This window comes from Asparagus officinalis, chromosome 3, assembly GCF_001876935.1.
Source record: "Asparagus officinalis chromosome 3, Aspof.V1, whole genome shotgun sequence".
NCBI classification, from domain to species: domain Eukaryota; kingdom Viridiplantae; phylum Streptophyta; class Magnoliopsida; order Asparagales; family Asparagaceae; genus Asparagus; species Asparagus officinalis.
This window is the reverse complement of record NC_033796.1, coordinates 12,715,204-12,737,747: the sequence shown is the minus strand read 5'-3', so window position 1 is coordinate 12,737,747 and position 22,544 is coordinate 12,715,204. Positions and strand designations below refer to the sequence as shown.

General features: G+C 37.0%; 4 protein-coding genes across 4 annotated transcripts in view; 3 read left to right on the top strand and 1 right to left on the bottom strand.

Moving 5' to 3' along the window:
* LOC109833045 (F-box/LRR-repeat protein 17) lies at positions 202-4,312 on the top strand. Its single transcript, XM_020400584.1, has 11 exons — positions 202-451; positions 1,055-1,156; positions 1,396-1,540; positions 1,635-1,819; positions 2,016-2,120; positions 2,203-2,300; positions 2,398-2,633; positions 2,710-2,776; positions 2,867-2,952; positions 3,758-3,856; positions 3,946-4,312. The coding sequence occupies exons 1-11, from the start codon at positions 285-287 to the stop codon at positions 4,009-4,011; spliced, it is 1,356 nt and encodes a 451-aa protein (XP_020256173.1). The 5' UTR covers positions 202-284; the 3' UTR covers positions 4,012-4,312.
* Positions 5,432-14,662, top strand: LOC109833043 (UPF0481 protein At3g47200-like). Its single transcript, XM_020400581.1, has 4 exons — positions 5,432-5,511; positions 5,765-5,900; positions 5,987-6,028; positions 12,999-14,662. Exons 2-4 carry the CDS (start codon positions 5,770-5,772, stop codon positions 14,557-14,559), a joined length of 1,734 nt encoding a protein of 577 aa, XP_020256170.1. The 5' UTR covers positions 5,432-5,511; positions 5,765-5,769; the 3' UTR covers positions 14,560-14,662.
* LOC109833044 (UPF0481 protein At3g47200-like) lies at positions 5,922-12,994 on the top strand. The gene has a single exon (XM_020400582.1). The coding sequence runs from the start codon at positions 7,070-7,072 to the stop codon at positions 8,588-8,590; it is 1,521 nt and encodes a 506-aa protein (XP_020256171.1). The 5' UTR covers positions 5,922-7,069; the 3' UTR covers positions 8,591-12,994.
* LOC109834638 (auxin-responsive protein IAA30-like) overlaps positions 18,496-22,544 on the bottom strand; it is a 4,264-nt gene continuing 215 nt past the window's right edge. Inside the window, exons 2-6 of the mRNA XM_020402671.1 lie at positions 22,471-22,539; positions 21,377-21,600; positions 19,572-19,713; positions 19,392-19,453; positions 18,496-18,872 (exon numbers count right to left, since the gene is read on the bottom strand). Coding sequence (XP_020258260.1) covers positions 18,835-18,872; positions 19,392-19,453; positions 19,572-19,713; positions 21,377-21,600; positions 22,471-22,539 — 535 coding nt within the window. The 3' untranslated portion in view covers positions 18,496-18,834. The remainder of the gene's footprint in view (positions 18,873-19,391; positions 19,454-19,571; positions 19,714-21,376; positions 21,601-22,470; positions 22,540-22,544) is intronic.

The window sequence follows — 22,544 nt, the reverse complement described above, 5'->3', positions numbered from 1 at the left end:
GGAGAGGGCTCGGCGGAGGCGGAGGTCGGATCTTGGAGGGGGAGGGGTGTGGTGGGGTCCACGGATGAGGAGGAGGTGGGGGCGGGGCCGGCGACGGTGCACACGTGGCCCTTTTTGGGGAGGCCGCAGCGGCCGCAGTTGTAGCTGCCGCGGCGCTTGGGTGGGCCCCGCTGGGGTCTGGGTGCGGTGGTCGGCGGGTGCCGGAGCAGGTGCCTGTGACCGGTGGGGCCCTCCCGGTATCGTGCCTCGCGGAGATCCTCAGGCGATTGTCGCCCAAGGAGCTGATGGGGGCGGCGGCGGTGTGTAAAGGGTGGAGGGATGTTATTAAGAGGGTGTGGATCTCCGCGGAGGAGGTTAAGCTTAAAGTCTCCCCTAAATCGCAGATTGGATTTGTTGGATCTGTTCTCCACAAGTGTGCTGGGCTCGTGAGATTAACCCTAACGATGGAAAGGTTGTGGACTGATTAAAAGAAATGACTTTAAATGACTTAATCAAAATAAAATATAGATCATGAGGAGATCAGAATACAGCGATCTTGCTCATTTTCTACTTTTTTTTTGTTTTCTTAAAAATGGTTTTGATGGAATTTAGCTGAATTTTCTAGATCTCCTTTGAATCCCAGTGGTTAACCATGGATCTGGGGTTTTGAGATTTGGATGACAGTGGAAATGATGGATCTTGAGATCAAAAAGGCTTTTTGATGTGCCTTTTGATGATCTATTTGATCTGCTTGTTTAATTGTATTTTCAAATATTTCTAGAGCCAGATCCTGCAATGGCATTGATTATAGTTCCCCCCGCAAAATTTCTCTTTAATTTACTTATATAATTTATTGACAAAAATTATCATTATAATGCATATAAAGTCTGACCAAGATAGATCAGATAGAACTGATAATAGTGAAAAAATGGTTTAATTCATCGCTTGCAAATGCAACTGCTATCTGATTATTCTGGGCAAAGTTGCTGTCTTTTTTCTTACCTAAATACAGTAGATGAAAACAAATAAATGGCAAAAGTTTTCTGATAAATTTTCTTCTTGTGATACTGTACAGTGATGCAGATGCTACTGTTTTAGCTTGTGTCGCATTCTCGTGCCCTAATTTAGAAGCATTTGAGATGAAAATCACAGGCACTGCTGCCAATCGAATCACTGGGTATGTTCGTAAAAACTTATTCTGTGCAAGGTTGTCTGATTCATATTTCTGTTCAATCTTTGATTGCTTTCTACTGACATGTGTAACAAGTGTAATGATTTCATGAATATTCTTTTGTTCATAGTCCTATTATGTTTGTAAACTGGTGTCTTCTCAAATGTTTAACAATTATTAGTAAGCATATCTCAAATATTATAGACTTTTACACTTAATTCACGTGCGCTATATTTCTATTGTAGGGATGAATTGGCTCGTTTTATTTCTGAGAAACGGAGCCTTTCAGTCCTTAAAATTGATGGTTGCAGCAACCTAGGTTCTCTTAATATCTGTTCATCAAGCTTGTCAACTCTATGGCTTTCCGATCTTTCTTGTATTTCTAAGACAGTGAGCATCTTTGGCAATTGTTTTTCTCTCAATTGCAGTCAGAATTTTATTACTTCGTGTATGTTCCTTAATTGCTTCCTCATTTTCTTCCTAGGTCATCAGTTGTCCTAATCTTAAAGAGATTTCTCTTGATTTTACTCGGCAAGAGAATGACTCTACAGATCTTGTTGCAATGATGGATAGTCTTGGGAGGACATGTTCTCGATTAAGAAACATTCATGTTTCGTCAATCCAACTTTGCAATGATGCTGTTCTTGCTCTTGTCGGAGCAAACTTGAGGTAGTTACATCAGAAATTTATGATTTGCTTTTGTGTTATTTTAATTCCTATTTCCTAGGTTGAATAGTCATCTGGGATGGTTATAATCACAAATAAGCGTCAATTCATATTCGACAAACCAATTCAACCTGAATGCAATTATATGCTTTGTCGTTTGGTTGAGTTTCTAAATAATGATTTCTCCTTAATCATTTAGGAGTCTGCGAATGCTGTCACTGGTTCTTGGTTCAAAAATAACTGATGCATCTGTGGCTGCTATAGTTTCATGTTATGCAAGTTTAGAGTTGCTTGATTTAAGCGGGTATGCATCTTCTTGCTCTTAAGAATGAATGCCTCATCCTAGATGGTTTATGTTCTTATGTTATTTTTTGTTATTATTTCAGGTCAAGCATAAGTGATAGTGGCATCGGAATGATATGCAACGTGTTTCCTCAGACTCTTTCTAGACTTTTCTTAGCTCTTTGTCCTAATATTACCTCAAGTAATTCTCTCTTTAAATGCATTTGGTGCTTCCGTGTTCCTTGCTCATGTTTACACTTCATCTTAGGTTTCTTATCATATAACTGAATCTATTTCAGGTGGTATCCAGTTTGCTGCAGCCCAATTGCCATTTCTTCAGCTGTTTGATTGTGGGATGAGCATTTCTGATCTTAGTTTTCAAAGAGGAAGTACTGAAGATAATGAATTGATCAGTGGAGAAACTAAAAAGTGTCAGAAATTACAAAGTGCAAAGCCACTGCCAATTTATCAGAAACTAATTATCAAACATGGACGTTTGAAGAAACTCAGTTTGTGGGGTTGTTCAGGTTTAGATGTAAGATAAATGCATAGAAAACATTTATACGTTTTGTCTTCTGGAATGTTTTCTGATCTCTTGATAAATGTTGCAGGCCTTATACCTGAACTGCCCACAGCTTAACGATCTTAACTTAAATTTATGTACAAATTTGAATCCAGGTAATTTAGTAGGTCACTCTTGATGTTTAGAACAGCTCGTAGAAAATCAAAGTTATGATGTGGTTAACAAGTTTTCCGACCTTTTTGCAGAAACATTGATGATCGAGTGTCCTAACTTGAAAAATATTCATGCCTCTGGCTGTCAAGATATGCTCATTGGAGAAATTCATAACAAGGTATTGTCCTATCTATAAATTTTATTACATTGTTTTCTGCACAAAAATGTAGATGTAAAACTACTTAAATGTTTTGAGCACAAGACTCCTTTACAGTACTGTGTGGTATGTCTATTTACAGAATTGTGCCTGACCCATGTATTTAATAATTATAAGCTTTTCATAACATGCAGCATTGGTTCATAGTCTTGAATTCATACATCAAACTAAAAGATAACCGTCTTTGGTTTTCATTTATATACCCAAATTGTTGCTTCACCATAGGTTCAGTCCTGTGTGGTATGTCTATTTACAGAATCGTGCCTGGCCCATGTATATTTAATAATTATAAGGTTTTGATAGCATGCAGCATTGGTTCATGGTCTTGAATTCATATATCAGTCTAAAAGATAACTGTCCTGGGTTTCATTTAAATACCCAAATTGTTGCTTCACCACAGGTTCAGTTCTTAGCTTCACTGTGTATACATTTTATTGATACCAACTTGTTTGAGAAATGCTACTTTTTGTAACCCCTGTCCTCTAACCTATAATATATTGTTATTACACTCAAAAGACTACAATGCAGTTCCTGTTCAAATAGTTAGGTTAATTTCCTTTCCGCTTGCATTCTTCCATGCTTGGCTAAGGATTATGGGATTATCATGCAAATGTCATGCGTGGTCTCCAGTTTAATTTGGTCGATGACCCGATGTCCACAAGTTTTTTTTTTTGACAATGTTTCTTCCAGTTTTAAAGAAATACATAAAAATGTGCATGTTTAGCATTAACTAATAATTCTCTGATTGATGGTGGAACTCTTTTAGGTTCTCAGTGACTATTCTGCCGTAGGGAACCATTTCCCTTCCAAGCGCCTAGCAGATGGTTCTAAGAGGGTTCAGGTGCCCCAGTTCCTTATGCAACAGGTGAACTGATTAATGCTCGTTTGTTCTCAATAAAATGTTAATGTTCTTCTTTCCCCTCTAAACTGACTTGCCTTTTCTTTCACTTGCAGCCATCTGATGATGAAAAGAGGAAGAGATTTAAGCTAACCAATTGCAGTGTGCACCTTGGTCGATAATGCCAACTCTGTACCAGTTCTTTTCTGATGACTCGGTTGTGTTTCTGTTCTTTTCTTTTTTCCTTTTTCTTTACTTGACATTAGGATTTAGCCTTGACGGCCTACTGTTTGTTGTATCAATGATTGTTGCGGGTTGCTTTGGTGGTGTTCAGTAATGGCAAACTTCGCTATCAGGGCTTCAAAATTTGTAGGATGAATAAATTTGTAGCCTGCATGTTTTTCTGCTGTACTTTCAAAATAAGGATTATACCAAATTGGTTCTGAGAAACATTTAATTTGAACTAAATTCTTTCGGTGCGAAGGCCCTAATTGTTATACCGGTGTTAAACAGTTGTAGCTCTGCTCCTCACAGAGGCCTTGTTCATCTGATATTCTAGCAACGCTCCTGTTCTATGATTTTAGATCCGTGATTGTTGTTTTTTATTTTGAGGAAAAATGCGAAGCTCATTTAAGAAAATGTCTAGTTCTTAAGAACCAAGTTGTTAGCGAGCAAATTATAAATAAGGTTTGCGAGCCAATTATAAGTAAGGTTCGCGGAATGGTCTTAAAAAATTTGAAGTTAACGGGAAAAAAATATCACTGTTCAATTTTATTCAAATAACTACAAGAATTCATAATTATATTAAGAAATCAATGTAGTTTGTCGGAAATGGCAACATAAAAATGGGATCGTTACAGTAGGAAAAGGTTATGATGGTTTCTTACGGGGGAAAAAAAAACAATCCATAACTTTTGATATTTGTTAAAATTTAAAATAACAACGGAAAGAAGGGGAAGGAAAAGGACCATAAATTTATTGTGTACTGTCACCCTTTACGATCTCCATCATAATTAATCATCATTAGCAATGTATTGAAAAGAGTAGTGATAATTGTACATTAGAGTGATATTATACTTGTACTACTATGAAAAATAAAATCTTTTTTTTTTTTGTAAATTTTAAATAGAAATTATGAGTTTCTATGAATTCTAACTTCTAAGAGTAGTATTAGTCTTGTAGTACAATTAATATTTTTCATGTTTTAACTTTGAGCGCGGCTACAGCCTACAGGGACCCAAAATATGAGATCATTGGAATGGACATGTGAGATGTCCCGACATGTGAGATGTCCCCTTCCTATTTGCATAATGAGCTGGCATGACATGCTCATTATGCAATAGGGACACACATGTCCTATATTTTTGGTCCTTATAAATTATTTTTCTTTAACTTTATAAGGGGAATGGTGCATTTATGGCGAAATAGGGACAACATGGGCTTCAGTGCCAAAATCTAGATCTCAAGTTGCAAGCCCAATGTGTCTACAAATGAAAAGAATTCGGCTAGACGCTGTTACTCGGAAATTATGACGGGCTTTTATATATGTTAAAAGTTGCAAGCCCAATTGCTCTCCAAAAGTTGCAAAAGCCCAATCTCTCGCTCTCTCGCCTCCTCTCCCACTGTGGAGCTCTCACTCAAACTCTCCCACACCAAGGGACGCTCCGCTCTCCATTCTTCTGGTACATTCTCTTTTTATAATTTCTAAAAAGGTCTTTTACGTTAAATTAGGGTTTAAATTGGTATTCCGACATCAAAGAGATAAATTAAAATTATTTAGAATTCTACTTTAAATAGAAACTATTCCACATGAAATTAACTGTTCATTTATCTGGCGCCCAATTAATGATCACATTTCTCTTTGGCAAACTAGAGGCGATTTGATTGTGGCTCGATTTCTTGATCTTGCTATTAAAAGTTCAATCTTTGAAACAGATTCAATGACGTTATCACATAGATTGAGTCAACAACTCAAGCGGCGATGTTCTTCGTCGTCATTTTCTTTAGCGATGAGGACTAGAAAAAGATTTTTGGGTAAAATGTGGTCCCTTGCTGCGGAAATTTGCAGAAGGTGGATATGTCTAATTCTAAAGATTTGTTCTTTGTTTAACTCCATTTGTAGCTAATTTTTTCGCCTGATTCCTATAATTTTCTCAGGTTTTATCTTGTCAGAAACAGGATTCTAGTTGTAGAAGCCAGGTATTTTGTCAATTTCAATATTTTTAGAAAATTATGGATCGCATTGAGCTTAAAATTTTGTTGATTTCGATATTGCAAAAGGTGGGTATAACCAATCTATAGATTTCTCCTCACACAGGCACAATTTTTGCCCAATCTGACCTTCATAATGAACCTTCTATAATTGTTATACAATCTTTTTCCAAGTAGGCAATTGCTTATAATTGAGGTCCTTAATGGAACCCCACTTTTATTGAACCTTCTATATAATATTTTCCCTCTAGACATAGTCCTAATATTGCGCTCAGTGTTAATCTAATGTAGCCTCCAGTGTTCTTGAGAATCCTTATTTATAATTTGTCGACTCTAGTGCAACCAATTCTTAAGTATCGTTATTTTTATGTTATCAGTTCGAAGGAGGCAGCACACCCTTTATCCATGCACCTTGTGGATTGCAAGTTTTCCATTTATAACTAATTAAAGTATCACATGAATCAGCTTAACAACCTGATGGTTCACTAACTCTTTTGAGAATTATTTGGCGAATGAAAACGTACGTTGAGGTGCAAAAAATTCTCGTAACATACAGTTGGAATGATTTATTTGTGTGGATTGTTGTGACTGTTATCTTTTGGGTGCCTGGTTCTGATGATTTCTGTTAGCAAGGATAAGTGGTTTTGATGTTAGTAAAAGGCCAGACAAATGTGACAAATTTTGGCCGGCTGATGATCTGATTGTTATTTATTGACCAAGTACAATCCCAAAAATAACACAGTCATCATTGTTTTTTTTATATAATTTTGCTAAACGTACTTCACTCTAATTGGATATGTATAGTATCAGAATAGAACCATCTGTTTGTCTCATTTATCAAAGACAAGCTATAGTGTGAAACACCAGTAGCAGGTTGTGATGTTACTTTGATGTAAACAATACCGAGAATCTTAAAGCTGTACTTTGTCTTGTTATTAGTCTTTTCATGAACTAGTTTGTTAAATAGGAGATGCTCTTAAGTGATCAACCAAGTGTTATCGGTAGAATTGTAGTCATAGATACCAAATTATGGCTGAACCAAGCCTTTACCCGATCCCTCTCCACTATGCACAACCTGCACTCCCTAAATATAAGTATATATCAAAAAAATTCACAGAAGAAGGTTTCGTCACTGAATTTAAAGTGGACATTGACGAAAATGAATGGATCAATACCGTGCGGGAAAAGGTGAATGAAGCGCGCCCAAAGGTCCATCATGATCAACCGTGCACCATTTTTCGAGTCCCAGAGAGCATCAAACATGGTGGTGGTGCTGTTAATTCATTCTATCCAACTGTTGCAACTATTGGCCCATATAACTACTTTCCTGAACAAAGCGGCACAGGGCGTGCTATGCATGAGCATAAGTGGCGTTGTGTGAGATACCTACTTTCACGCCATAAAAGTCAAGAGAGTGCAAGCCAGCTCTTGGACCAGTGCTTGATGGCACTTAAGGCATTGGATGGTGATGTGCGAAATTGCTATGCAGGAGAGTTAAACAGTTTCGACCCACCAAAGCTTGCTTCTGTCATGTTGATGGATGGGTGCTTCATCATCCGTCTCTTATTAATGCAAGTGGAGAATGAGAGTTTTGATAGTGAAGTAGAGGAAGAGAGTAACAAAGAGGAAGTGAAGGGAAAGGAGAAGGTGATGGAGGTTGAATTGGAGATGGGGAAGGAAGAAGAGAAGATTGGAGGTCCTTTAATTGGGATGCTATGGCTATGGAAGCTTGTGATATTCGATCTACTGAAAGTCGAAAACCAAATTCCTTTCTTTATCATTCAAACCATATTTGACATCATAAGGACTCCGAGAGATAAAAATCTTGTCCTTGTAGATCTTGCACTTCATCTTTTTCGTGGTATTCATCCTTATGCATCCAAATCATTCACTAAATTGCCAGCAAGTCAAATCCATCACCTACTGCATCTGTTTCATACATCTCTTGTACCTTACAAATACAAATCTATTGCACCAATTTCACGGAAGTGGATTCCAAGTGCTATGGAGCTCAAAAGGACTGGCATCAAGCTTGTGAAGAAAGAGACATCTGAGAGCTTCTTGGATATAACATACAACGATGGAGTATTGCAAATTCCGACACTGCAAGTCTATGACTACTCAAATTCCCTTTTCCAGAACCTTATTGTGTATGAGCAGAGTTTCCCTGACGTGGGGAAGTATATTATGAACTATGCAGCATTCATGCAGTGCATTGTTGCCGCTGAAGAGGATGCAAAGTTGCTTGACTCGAAAGAGATTTTGGTGAACAGGGTTGGGACTGATGAGGTACTGGCGAATCTCTTCAATTGCCGCAAAAATCACTTGCACTATGCTTCTGATGGAAATTATCTAGCAGATATCTTTACCAATGTTAAGAAAGACCATGAATCAAAGTGGAGAAGGTGGCGGGCAGGACTAGCACGTGTCTATTTCAGCAACTATTGGACAGGTGTCACAATCCTGTTTACCGTGTTGCTACTCTTGCTTGTAATTGAGCAGTCTTTCTTTGCAGCATTTTCTTACTTTCGCTCTCTATATAAAGTTTAAGGATCTCAAGTATTACAGTGGATGAGAAGTTGATGACCCTTATGACCTCCTTGAAATGTTGTTTATGTATCTGATGGCCAAATCTGATGACATTAGAGGCTTCAGAGAATTTGGTGTTCTCCGATAGATAAATAAATGTTACATTATTTTTATCTTCATGATGTTTTGTTAGGATCTATATGCAAGTTTAGAAGGGAGGGTTGAATAGGGTTGCACACTTTTTTTGAGAATTAAAACCTATCGAAGAATTATGTAGCGGAAATAAATAAAGGGCGAGCAGTCACAACCACAAAGATACAAGGTTTTTATCACGGTTAGGATAAATTCTACATCCACTATTCCTGGTCAAAAGGGGCTTCCGCTCTAGTATGAAGGAATTTTTGGACCACAACTCAATCTAGTAAACAATTGCAAGACTGTCCCCTAGATTCCCCCTAATCTAGTCGTCTCTGCCAAAGATCCTACCATACAAGTGTAGCCCCAGCCTTAGCTAGTATCACCAATTTCTCAATTAACACCAGCTTGAGTATGTTGTACAAAAGCGACTAATCACATGATTGTAGAAAAAGTGTTTACAAAAAAGAATATCGTTTGAACACAATTAGAAAGATATTGTAGTCCTTTTTGATTAAGATCGTTCTCCAAATGATTTCTAGTGAAGATATGGAAGAATGATGATGATGATTCTAGGGCTGGATGCACTCCACGAAGGATCCGATGTGATGTTGCGAACAACTCCAAGGATGTGCACAAAATCCATGATGCCAATTGACGGTAATAGTAGTGGAAATCTCCTTCGGATCCTAAAGGAATCCTCTCCTTTTCTTTCTGTCAATGAAGCTCTTCTTGCTCAAGATCTGTAGAAAAACAACCCTAGAATAGGTTATATAGGCCTCTTAGTGAACAACTCAGATTACATTCAGAAAACTAAAAAAATCCACGACAATGTTTTCTAAGAACCATTTTTCTGTCTGATAGATGTCAGACTTTTGTTCGAAGCTTTCAGACAGTTGTTCAAATAAACCTGAGAATATTAGTTTCATCTTGTAGAGTATGTGGAGAGTTTTTTAAAATATATATTATAATAGAGATTTTGTTAATCGAGTTAAAAGTTATGACCTGTGCGTGTTTTTAGCCATTTGCTTTGGGTTGTTAGACGTCCGGTAGTACTGATTGTTTTGACACTGTCTCACAAAAACACTAATATCTTGAGCTATATACCTCCAAATCAAATTTCATTTGTTTCTATAGGTTCATAATAGATAGACAGTCACTCCCATATGCTCAAAGTTAATTTTAGCCTATGATATGTTTTTAGGATTAACTGTGGTTAACTTGTTGTCTTGCATCACTTTGTATGACCTGTATATTTCATCTCGAAACATTATCAAATACATATGAACATTTGTTATTAATCAAACCAAGTTGATTGTGTGATTGTTTGATGTAAAATTGGTTCTAAAACGATTTGTATTAATTGAATGTGTGTTACAAATAAAGAATCAAATTACACAGAAGCGAAAGGAATTAATTTGATTCTTTCTTGTTTAACGTGGGTTCTTCGATAGCGATAGGATGTCTCCCTCGAATGCTTACGTCTAGCTTGCTTCCCTTGGACGATTCGATCGAAATTGCGGATAAACTTCAGCGCGTGGTAGTAGTTCTATGGATTGAGTTCGAATACCCGAGCTTGAATTAAGACCGAATGCTCAAAGATCGGTTCTTTTATCACCCAAAAGAACCAATTACCCAAGAGATTTCTATCTCGAAAGGCTAAAATGTAAGAATTTGCAAAGAGCCGAGAATTAGAGCCAAATCCAAGATCTCAAGAGCTAAAATCCGATAGTCAAGAGATACAAATCTAGGATCCCCTCTCTGTAGCCGTCCGAGGTTATTTATAGAGAAGGATGGTGGTAACCAACCCCTCAAATCGTGGGAAGTGGGCGTAACCACTCCCACAAATCAAGCAATCGGTTAAAAACCGCTCAGACGAGCTAGCAGGCGAGCTAGGCGAGCTAACGTGCGGGTTGAATGCTCAGGCGAGTTAGGAGAACAAGCGAGGTTGTCAGGCGAACCCCTTAAGCGTTTAGGCGAGCTTAAACCCTGTAGGCGAGCTTGGTTCGTGCGGGTGGACCTTCTGCAGGACTCGTGCAGGCGAGAGAAGCATTTAGGCAAGTTTAGCTAATTTGCTAGCTGATGAACAGAGCGTTTAGGCGAGCATAACTCGTGCAGGCGAGTCAAACTTTCAGGCGAGTTTAAATCCTTTCGGGGCGAAGTCTACTGCGCAGGCGAACTTCGTTTCGCCTGCGGGGTCAAGCATTCAAGCGTGCTTGACTTTGCCTTTTTGATGCAGGCGAACAAGTAGAATGAGCTTTGTTCTTGCGAGCTTTAGACGCAGGCGAAGTCCTGCAGACGAACTTCTCAATTTTTGGGATTAAGGCAGTTTTTATTGCCTACATTGATCAACATCCAACAGTTTGTAGGTGTGAAATTCAGTCTATTTCCATGTTAATTTTACTGTAGAAGTTTGTATTAGTTGTCCAAATAGACAATGCTTTGAATAGTTGTTAGGCAAGCTACATTTTGCCTGTCTCAGTTAGAAACTATTATATATGTCAACTTATGATAATTAGGGTTTTTATAGAATTAAGTGTGAGTGTCTTAAACCATGTCTATATTATTTGGAGCATCTTGGAAAATCTTATGGAAGATGTATGGTGGTTTTGATGTTCTGAAGGGTTTTATACAAATTCTATGGTTGGACTGTTTCTTCCATGGTTGATATTGCTTTGGTGTTTATGTTCATCAATGACATGTGTGGAGATTCTTAGAAGGTTCAACTTGCAATTCCTGTTATTGAGCCTTTCTTCAGACAGTTTCAAGGTGCATTGTTTTGTTTCATCTCATCTACACTTATGAATTCTCGATTGCTAGGCGACTTGGCTTCTGGAGTTATGTCTTTGCATTTCCTTTTTTTTCATGGCGAGTTCTTTTGCATGTATGCATTTGAGAGAGGTTTCTTTTACTTGAATATGTTGCTCTTGAGGCTTACAATGAGATTATGGAGAAAAATATTGGATGTAGGACATGATTTCAGCATGCATATATGGAATGGCTGACTAGGACCATGTTTCTTTTGCTTCTACTTTTTTCTTCATCCTCTAATGCAGGGAGTTTCTTTTTTTCATTTTTTGAGTTCTTTCCTTTCTTTTTGCTTCCCCATTATTATTCCCTTAAACACAATTGATGAATTGTGATCATTACTGTTGGGTTAGGTCTGATTTAGAACCGCAAATCCCTAATACTTGGCATATCCAGTTGATAGCTTTGTCTTCTTGCCTCATCTTCAATTGCTAGGATTCATATACTTTTATATCAAATTACTTCCTTTGCTGATCTATTATAATTCTTTTCAAGTGTTTGACAGTTTTAGACTACCATAGTCTTCAATCTAGTCACTCAAGCCTTTAATAGAGTTTAAACTCTACTCACTCAAACCTTTTAATAGAGTTTAATGTTCATTTGACGATTTATATACCTGCATTTTTTGCTAGCATATGGCATATGCTGTGATTTGTTGATATTTGTCACATCAAAAACATTTTGAGAAAAAGCACCTCCATGTCGATTGCTGCTGCACCTATGAATATAATGACTTGGCTCCTTTACAAACCAACAAAAAAAACCCTAAATAGTAAACTCCTCTGAAATCAGGTGGACAATTGGTTAATTTCATATATCAACCACCATTAGGGATCATCATCTAGGAACTCAATCAGATGGGTATACGCAGAAGGCGTTTTCTGCGTGTTTCATATGTAAACTTGTGAAAAAATTGATGAAAGGCTATTAAGTAATTCTTCAATTAGTTTAGTATATCATGATTTTAATTGCTAAAGAAATACTCAGAAAGCTATTTGGCATGAACGGGACAGGTGAAATATAAAGGACTAGAAAAATTCACCATATCATTGCTAAATTTGAACTATTTGGTGTTACATATTTGTATTTTTTTTTCTTCTATCTATCAGTGCTCTAAACATTTGTGCCATTTCTCATATAAATGTTGTCTTCTATAGACGTTGATTGATTGTGATTTGTTCTTAAATATTAATGCCAAGTTACTTAAGGGGCAATGAACCGCACAAGCCAAATATCAGCCGGCCATTTTTTTAAGGCTTATCATTTGCCTCATTATTTCCTTTTTCTTTCTTTGTTAATGATTGTGTTTATATTAACAAAGAAGACCATTAGATGGGGCATTAGCAGGTAGTGGAATTACTTCAATGTAAATGACCTAGTTCCTACTTTGTCTTATCATCTGGACCTTAGTAGGTGTAGTTTATTTAATTGGTGATACCTCAAGAAGCTCAACAGAAATAGAATCTTCATTCAATCATTCTTTCAGGATCAACACCATGAGTGAACCAAACACCTACCCAATTCCTCTCAATTGTGCCCCTCCAACTCCCGCCAAGTTCAACCTTCCCGTTCAAAACACTAAAGACGAAAAACTTCCTAGGTCTCACTCGGGATATCACTACATGATCAAGGACCACACAGTCGACATAGATCACAACTCATGGATTACAACAGTTAGGCAAAGTTTGAATCAGGTGCGTCCTAATTCTGAACCATCGAAACCCTGCACAATATTCAAGTTCCCAAAAACACTAAAGAACAATGTCGATGATCAGAGCAAGTACACTCCTCTTGTTGTCTCAATAGGCCCTTACCATAACTTCTCTAATCCTAGAGGCACAATGAAAGCTATGCAAGATCACAAATGGCGATGTGTTCGCCATCTCCTTTCTCGCCATAAGAATCATGATCGTGCTAGCCAAATCTTGGATGAGTGTCTTGTGGCTCTTAAAGCATTGGATAGTGAAGTGAGGAGTTGTTACTCGGAGAATTTGTACCATGTGGATTCTAAAAGACTTGCTTCCATTATGTTGATGGATGGTTGTTTTATTATCTATCTCCTGTTGAAGCAAGTGGAGAATGATGAGGTTGAGGAGGTGGAAGATGAAGTTGTGGTTGTGATAGAGGATGGTAAGGGGAAGGCTAAATTAGAAACTGATGCAGGGAGAGTAGAATTGGAAATTGGAAAAGGGGAAGAGGATATAGATGATCCTTTGCTAGGGATGTCATGGATATGGAACCTTGTAGTTTTTGATCTTTTGAAACTTGAAAACCAGATGCCTTTTTTTGTCATTCAAACCATTCTTGATTACATCAAAACCCCGAGAGACAAAAATTTGGACCTTGCTAGTCTCGCACTGAAGCTCTTTCACGATATCCATCCGAACAAGTCCAAAGCATTCACAACACTTCCTGCTAATCAAATACACCATCTTCTGCATCTCTTTCATTCATCTCTGATTCCGAGAAAATACAAATCATCAGCCAAAACAACATCAGAGTGGATATCGAGTGCAACAAATTTGATAAGGTTTGGTATCAAATTTGTGAAGAAAGAGAATGCGGAATGCTGCTTGGATGTAACATTTAATGATGGAAGAATCGAGATACCCCCATTGCAAGTCTATGATTATTCTAAATCTCTCTTTAAAAACATTATTGTGTTTGAGCAGTGCTTCCCTGATGTTGGCAAATACTTCACAAATTATGCAAATTTCATGGAGTGCATCATTAGGTCAGTGGAGGATGTGAAGTTGCTAAGCTCAAAGGGGATTGTGCTTAATAGATTTGGAACTAATGAAGTGGCAATGGATTTCTTTAAAAGGCACAACATACAGTATGCTTCTGAAGGAAATTATTTGGCCGAGGTGCTCATCAATGCGAAGAAATATCAGGATTCAAAATGGCGCAAATGGCGAGCTCAGTTGATGAGTAAATACTTGAGCAATCTGCAGGCAAGTTTTGCTTTTGTGGTTGTGGTGTTGCTGCTGGTTCTTGTAGCTGAGCACTCATTTTTCGCTGCTTGTTCGTTTTTTTGTCCTCCGTAGCTTTTTTGTTCATCTTGGAAATTATTGAGAGGATGATATGTTAATTGCTTCTTATACATTGATTTTAAATAATATTTTATTTGTCAAATCTCATGATATTAGGTTAAACTTTTGTTTGCTTGGCCATTGGGTTTATGATTCTGTACATTTCATCTTGGTTTATTCAGGTTCGAATTGATTTGTGTCGTGGTTCTCTTAACTACTAGTCTAGAATTTTGTGTATGCTCTTTCAGTGGCCATAATGTTGCATATGCATGATATAGGGATTGTTTTGTACACTGTAATTGGCTGCAATTCATTTTGCAAGAAATGGTTTATTTTGCAGCTGCTATCGCAAAAAAATAATAAAAAAAAAAAAAAAAACTAACTAAAAAAAAAAAAAAAAAAAAAAAAAACTAACTTTCATTACCTGATAATCAAATTTGCTACAAATTTAGTTGTTTTTCCTTTTGTCGTTGCGAATTGTAACTGCAGTTGCAATTGCAAGTTAGGAATCTCGGGGTCACTTCATTTTGCATATGTAAATTCACTGCTAAATGTCTTGCTAACCGTATGATGAGAGATTTTCTGCTTGCTATCTTTTAATTTCTTGATTATCCTGCTTTCTGCTTGTTGAACATATTGGCAATTGCAAAATTCATGGTTTGATGGACAATTCAATACTAAGTAAAAAAGACAACCAATTTTAATACGATCAACTGAAAAAGAACATAACCTAAATTACTGTGATGTATTAAAGATGATGTTCCTATGAAAGCAAAAATATTAGGATCTAGGATCTCGTTACATGCATCCTTACATAGATTATGGAATTAATAAGAAGAGAATGTGAGCTGTGGTTGACAAGCAAATTTTACCCTTGGGCGAGTATGCCCTGCTAACCGTGAACCCCTTTATGGGCCTGTTTAAATGATGGATACCTCTGGCCCTTCAGCAATTTATCATAAGATTCAAGATGCGAACTATCGCCACAATACCATTCGAAAGCATCGCATCTCTCTAAACAGCATAGGTTCGATTGCTTGATTGTTTTAGTCCACAAAAGTCCTCACTTTTAACTCTTAATTTAAAGTAAAATCACTTGGATATAGTATATGTTAGGGAGTTTCAGTCTCCCCATCTACTACGATCTGCGCAACTTGGAAACTAACCCATAATTAATAAGATAAAAAATAACCACAACCAAGAAGAAAGAACACCAAGATTTACGTGGTTCGGTCGACCAACTTCGACCTACATCCACGAGCAACAATACGAGAAATCCATTATGTATCAGGAAGAATTACAAGAAGAATCATTCAACTCTCGTCTCTTAATCTCTCAACCTCACATACATAATCAACTCTCATATTATCTTCAAAGCTCTCTCCTTACAATCTTTTGAACGGACAAAGACTGCGAAACCCTCTCCTAATGATGTAATCTTTTGCACTGATAAAGACTACGAAACTCTCGCCTCTCGCACAATATTCCCGAATCAGGCTATGCCCTCTACTAAGCCTAGATTACAAGAATATTGGCTCTCTCTCCTTTGCTTGGTATCATATCTCTAGTCTAACTTCCTAATTAGAATAAGATTCAAACTTCTAATCATGATAAAACCCAATCTTCTGATCATGATAGATCTCTAACCTTATCTAAAGTTATACAGAGAATCAAAGACACAATCCTAACAATCTCCACCTTGGATTTGATTCCCAAACTGCCTAGAAGATATATCATCGCTGTCTTGAAATTTTGTCTCTCATGCTATAGTCTTCTATTTCTTTCGCACTTCAAATCAAAGCACTTGCACTTCAACTGGATGTCTTGTGGCCCTCGCTATCATCTGCTTCGCCGTGACGCATCCACCTCTCTCGTGCGCACCAAAAAATCTTCGCCACCTCTAACATTAGAAATAAATCAACCATACTTCTCCTCCCAAACTAAACTCGATAGAAGTCTTCTCCCACTTGTTGTCCTCGTACTCCACCTGCATTACTTATCTCGAATTATATCGGTGCACCTCTCCTACTCCACACTACAAGCTAGATGTCTCTATCTCCTCCATCACTTGGCTTGGACCGAATAAGCATGCTCATCGTCTTCAAGTCCAATGCTACCATCTCCATCAACATGTGTGTTACTCTGTTGTGCCTGCTTGTAAACTCCACCTAATTTGGCACTATCCCCCTCGAGTCTACACACCAACCAACTACTGCTCCTGCGACGACTCTGAATAATTATATGCTAACAACTCTATTGCTAGAATCACATCTGATTCTCTACACCAGTCTCATCCGTCACATACTCGTTTACCCTATCAGCCATCAGATTTGTCTTGTCATCACCATCATAACTTTTCAGCACTTTCTGACCAATCTGAACAAAATCTAAAAAATCAAACTCTCACATCGCGTTAAGAGCACTCTAAAACTTAGGAATCAACTCCTGAATCACTGAAATCAACCTCTGATTCACCAATCTCTCGGTAAAACTATCTGGACCACCCGATGTGCATCCACAACACCAAACACCAAATAAAACTCCACATCAAATCAGCAGGCCACAATTAGACAATCAGATCACGTGAATTGCTTCTCATAATTCTTTCATGTGGACCCCACCGGCTAAATTTCTTTTTCTTTCCACACGGGTGAATCTCCTCACGTGCTGCTACTTTTTCGACTCTTGCACGCGAACAAACAAACCAAAAACCACCTATGTTACCGCTCTTGTCGTCGCCCGCTACTGTATTTCCTGCTACAATACTTTTTTTATTCATCTTGATTCTTGTAAGCGCCGCCGATCTTTACTTTTGTACGGCGCCTATCTTGCGAACACGCTCCCAAATCCATCATCGTCGTTCTGATACCACTGTTGGGGAATTTCAGTCTCCCCGCATACTGCGATTTGCGTAACTCGAAAGCTAACCCACAATCAATAAGATAGAAAATAAACACAATCAAGAAGAAAGAACACCGAGATTTACGTGGTTCGATCGACCAACTTCGACCTACGTCCACGGACAACAATACGAGAAATCCACTGTGTATCAGGGAGAATTACAAGAGGAACCACTCAACTCTCGTCTCTCAATCTCTCAACCTCGCATACATAATCAACTCTCATATTATCTCCAAAGCCCCTTCCTTACAATCTTGTGAACGGACAAAGACTGCGAAACTCTCTCCTGATGATGTAATCTTTTGCACGGATAAAGATTATGAAACCATCGTCTCTCGTACAATATTCTTGAATCAGGCTACGCTCTCTGCGAAGCCTAGATTATAAGAATATTTGCTCTCTCTCATCTGCTTAGTTTTTCCTCCAACAATAGAAGAATATATATAGGGAAACAAAAACCCTATCTCTAACCTAACTTCCTAATTAGAATATGATTCAAACTCCTAATCATGATGAAACACAATTTCCTAATCATGACATATCTCTAACCATATCTAATTCTCATGAAGTTATACAAAGAATTAACGACACAATCCTAACAGTATAAACAAGCATGAGCCGTATCCAATAATTTCCTTCAAAATACAGGAAATGCATAAATAAGATTATATGGTTTGATATCACCAAGCTACAGAATTTCTCTCATTAATTGATTGAGGTTCCTCATCTACTTGCTTGAGTCTTCGATGCATAAAACAATACAATAATTGATTGAGGTTCCTCATCCCTAGTGCAACTAGCTACCACTATTGTTCTGAGTTGACAAATGATAAATACATAAAAGTAAATACATACGTTCACATAACTATACATGGGCTACCACACAAATTTATTAAAAGGACACATAAATTACAGAGATGCCCCATCCCTATGCACATGGTTTGTTTCCTGCTCTACTTGCTACTTGAATTAAAAAAAAAAAAAACTATTGAGAGATAACAAGAAAATAATAGCAAGAAGCTAGAATATCACTTGTAGAGAATCTGATCATGATAACAATTACATTTTTAATACAACAAAGACTCACTACAGCCACAAACCAAATACAATAGCACATAGATTAGGTAGGTTATTAAACACACCACCGAATAAAACGAGTCTTGTTCATCTTGTCCATAAAACAAAAAATAATCCCATATATCTTTTACAGCACTGACAACATATATCCATGCACATATATATATATATGAAAATAAAGTAAGAACAAACACGTAGTGCAAACACACAATATACCAGATGATGAGGCTGTGCTCAATTCAGATCGGACTCGAGCCCAGTGTTGGCATTTCTTGACCAGGATCCTGAATGAGCAAAGCTTTGGTTCTTTCCTTAGCTACGGCGCTTGCATTTCTCCATAGCCCTTGGAGCTGATATCAATGAGAAAAATGTTAATTATGCCACTATATATAGATTAATGATAATGTAACCTATACTAAGGATTAATTAATTAAAGCTAGACACCCTCTTGATATTGGGTGTAAGTGGCCACACATTCCAAACTATTTAAATTATTAACACTTACATCCATGAACTGTATGCAATGATTATTTCCTTGTTAGTTTGAGATGTCAAATGAGAATTACGTGATGAATACTTTGTCTCGGTTTAATTTTTTTATTCCTTTTTAGAAAGTGAAGGGCGTCTCATATGGGTCCCCTAAACTCTTTATTACTTAAAACGAGCGTATTGTTACCTGATTCCCACATGACATCTCAATATAACACAAAGTTAATAATGTTGTTTGGAGTTAATAGGGTGCAGGTGGTAATAAAGTAGTTTAGGAGATAAAAGCAGCTACTCCCCAAAATACAGAAATATGACGTAAACGACTATTACTGCATACTAGCTAACTAAATGATAATAATAAATGAGGATAATATACTGACCAAGTCCAATGGCCTCTGAGCCCTTCATAATCCTCAAACGCTTGCACGATTCAACAAACATTCTGTTTAATTCAACATAATTTAAAGTTGAGTAAATCTAACTTTTCTTATAATCGAAGTTTTAAGCTTTTTTCATGCATGAAAAAATGTTAAGGAATTAATTAGATAAAGGAAACTTACTCCCAAGGCACATCACCAACAAGCATCCAGTCTCCATCCTTGTCTTCATAAGTGGGCACATACTCTGAACCGTTCAAGAGATCCATAAGTTTGCTTTCATTCATGAAATCTCTCCCATTCATTCCTTGAGACCCACAGTTTCCTGTTTGTTTAAAGTCAATTAATGAGGGTAATTAGTAACTTAATTAATAAACTTGGAATAAAGAGGGACAGATAAGGGCAATTATAGCTTAGCATAAAATATTAATTAATATTAATTAAGTCTATAAAACTTGTGTTGGATCATAGCCACAACCGGCAATAAGCATCTATTCAGTTGTAAAATAATAAGTAGATCCTAATTTGAAGAAGGCATAAAACGTAAGGTTTGTACCGTTTTGAAGCTATGAGAATATTACATTAAAAAAAGAGATTTGCCAGGGTACACAATCTATCTACTACCTAAATGTTCCCTTATTCTTATCAATTCTTCCTTTTACCATTTCTAGGATCTTGTGTAAGAAGCTTTACCATAATTTCAAAGGTTCGGGAGTACTAAAAAAATCTAAGATGATATCAGAGCTATCCAGTTTGAAATCTTATGTGACGTACATTTAAGACCCGACCATATTTCGATTCATAATATGCAATCTGTGGAAACAGGCTAAAGCAAAAACTTATGGTTTGAGATAATAAAATGGACTTTCTAACTTTTCTGCCATTAATCCCTAACAAAGTTTTATACTTATTCTCTTTCATCTTTGAGCATACCTCTCATTTTATTTTTGTATACATACTAATGAAAATGATGGTGATAAAAGTCAAAGACCTACACTAATATAGTAGAACAATCCACGTGCCTCAAGAAGCTAGCCCTGTATATATAGTTCAAGTATAGATCTATAAGTACTACATATTATAGTTATAATAATTAGACCGGCAATGAGATCAAGTAACAGCAATTAATCAATAAAGTACACCTCTAAAGCCTAAAACCGGATATATAGCCTAGTATAATCCCATGCATTCAAATGTGCAAGACGCCCAAAATTAATTAATTATGGTTGCAAGATATAATGTCAACACACTGCAGTAGGGTACGTACAGAACTGACCCCCTAAATTAACCAGAGTGGAACAGCTACCCATACTCAACACATAACTCTGGCAATCACATGTTGCATGTACATGCTACTGTTTGAACTAGTGGATACAATATCTTCTATTTTGTATTCTGCCAACAAATTAACAGGTGTAGGGGCTACCAATTATATCTTATCCAAATTAATAGGGTTGATTATACACGCGCACCCTTTGCTACATAACATGGTCATTTTATCATCCCTAGACATTTTATTAGCGTATACACATAGTTATCTCTGAATAACCTGCACTGTAGTATATAGGAGGGGTGTATGTTCAAAACCTAAAAGAGAGTAGGGGATAGCAGGCAACACAGAAATATCAAGGTATCTCTCTGTAACTCATTGACGGCACCGTGTGTGAGCATGTTAATTAAGCATCATTTTCATAGGCTAAAATTTGGACCCACGAAACGGTTTTAAATATGCTTTAGAAATACGTTCTAAGTAAAATTTGAATCAGGGTTGCCCGGGCACCAAAACTTTGAAGTCATGGTGAGCGGCGAGGGGAATAAGTTTTAGCGTTCTAACACAAATTAATAACAAGAAGATAACTCCACTTGGAGAAAACGTTTAGAACATATAACAAGGGGCTATCCCACTGGCTATGTGCAATATATATATTAACCTAAATCAACATCAGCAGGCTAGATTGGATGATGAGACCAAATTTTACTTTACGTACCAATGGTGAAGGAGCTGAACATTTTCTCAAGTGCCATGTAGAGCTCTTCATAGCTGCGATACATCTTGAGATCAACCTTCCGGAGATAAGGAGCACCGTCCATGCTTACCTTGACGAAAGCCACTGCTGCATTAGTGGACTCCTCTTTTTTCCCTTTCTCAGATTGGACGGTCATGATGTTCTTGCGGAATGATCGAACGGGTGGCCATCCCACCACTTGTGCCCTAACATTAGCCCAAAAAAAAAAAAAAATCCATTTTCAGTATTGCTTAATTTCTAAAAATATATAGCATTGTTTTTGTTTTTTGATTTAGTTGAACCCCACACAAAGTTTAATTTACTATGTGTTAGATTATATGCTAGATCTCAGCATATATGTGATGATTTTCGTTGAGAACTTTTTTATTAAGATAATGCTAGTTAGGTTTCTTATATGCTTTGTATCATCTCATGTGCTTGAAATCAATATTAGATTTTATGGCAGTTTTTTTATGGATTAGTATATTCTAGATTGTATATATATTAATTTTGTTTCAGATAATAGAGAATGGGTGTATCTTCATATATAGGGGACCACTTATTTGGATTCTTTTAGCCATTTCCTTTTTCTTTTAATTTTTTCCCTTTTCCCCCATTTTTACTTCATCACTTGTGTTCTTCAAACATATAATTCAATCAGTACATATATAATCTTAAATCCCCCCCCAACCTCAGTTGTAAAACTTCCCATAGACAAAAGAATAGGCTTCTTACGAGCTACAACTACGTATTTATTTAATTATACCGATTGAGAGTACGTACGTTAAATTTTCTTTTGATCCAATGACATATATAATTTCTAGCTGTACCAGGTTAATACTAGAACTTCTACTACTTGGAAAAAACACTTTATTGTGATAGAAAATTAGGCATTGTCAATCTTATCATTAAGTACGAACAAAAACATAATGGAAAAAGTCATTCTCAAGATAAAACTGTGTTCTACCTAATTAACTGACCAAAACATTAAAAAAAAGAAAAAGAAAAGATACGTAATTAAAACACAAGAACAAAATAAATATTGATAAAATATAATAAATATGAACTTAAATTACTTGGGAGCCGGAGGCTTAGCATGATCATTAGCAGAAACAGCAGCAGTAGTAGTCAGCAGACTCTTCTGACTGGC

Excerpts from the sequence above, each read along its gene's own strand:
- LOC109833045 (XM_020400584.1), top strand. The coding sequence starts at position 285 with ATGGGGGCGGCGGCGGTGTGTAAAGGGTGGAGGGATGTTATTAAGAGG. Across the intron at positions 1,157-1,395 it reads GCTGCCAATCGAATCACTGG|GGATGAATTGGCTCGTTTTA; the intron begins GTATGTTCGTAA and ends TTTCTATTGTAG. Across the intron at positions 3,857-3,945 it reads CCCAGTTCCTTATGCAACAG|CCATCTGATGATGAAAAGAG; the intron begins GTGAACTGATTA and ends TTTCACTTGCAG.
- LOC109833043 (XM_020400581.1), top strand. The coding sequence starts at position 5,770 with ATGACGTTATCACATAGATTGAGTCAACAACTCAAGCGGCGATGTTCT. Across the intron at positions 5,901-5,986 it reads GCTGCGGAAATTTGCAGAAG|GTTTTATCTTGTCAGAAACA; the intron begins GTGGATATGTCT and ends TAATTTTCTCAG. Across the intron at positions 6,029-12,998 it reads ATTCTAGTTGTAGAAGCCAG|GATCAACACCATGAGTGAAC; the intron begins GTATTTTGTCAA and ends TCATTCTTTCAG.
- LOC109833044 (XM_020400582.1), top strand. The coding sequence starts at position 7,070 with ATGGCTGAACCAAGCCTTTACCCGATCCCTCTCCACTATGCACAACCT.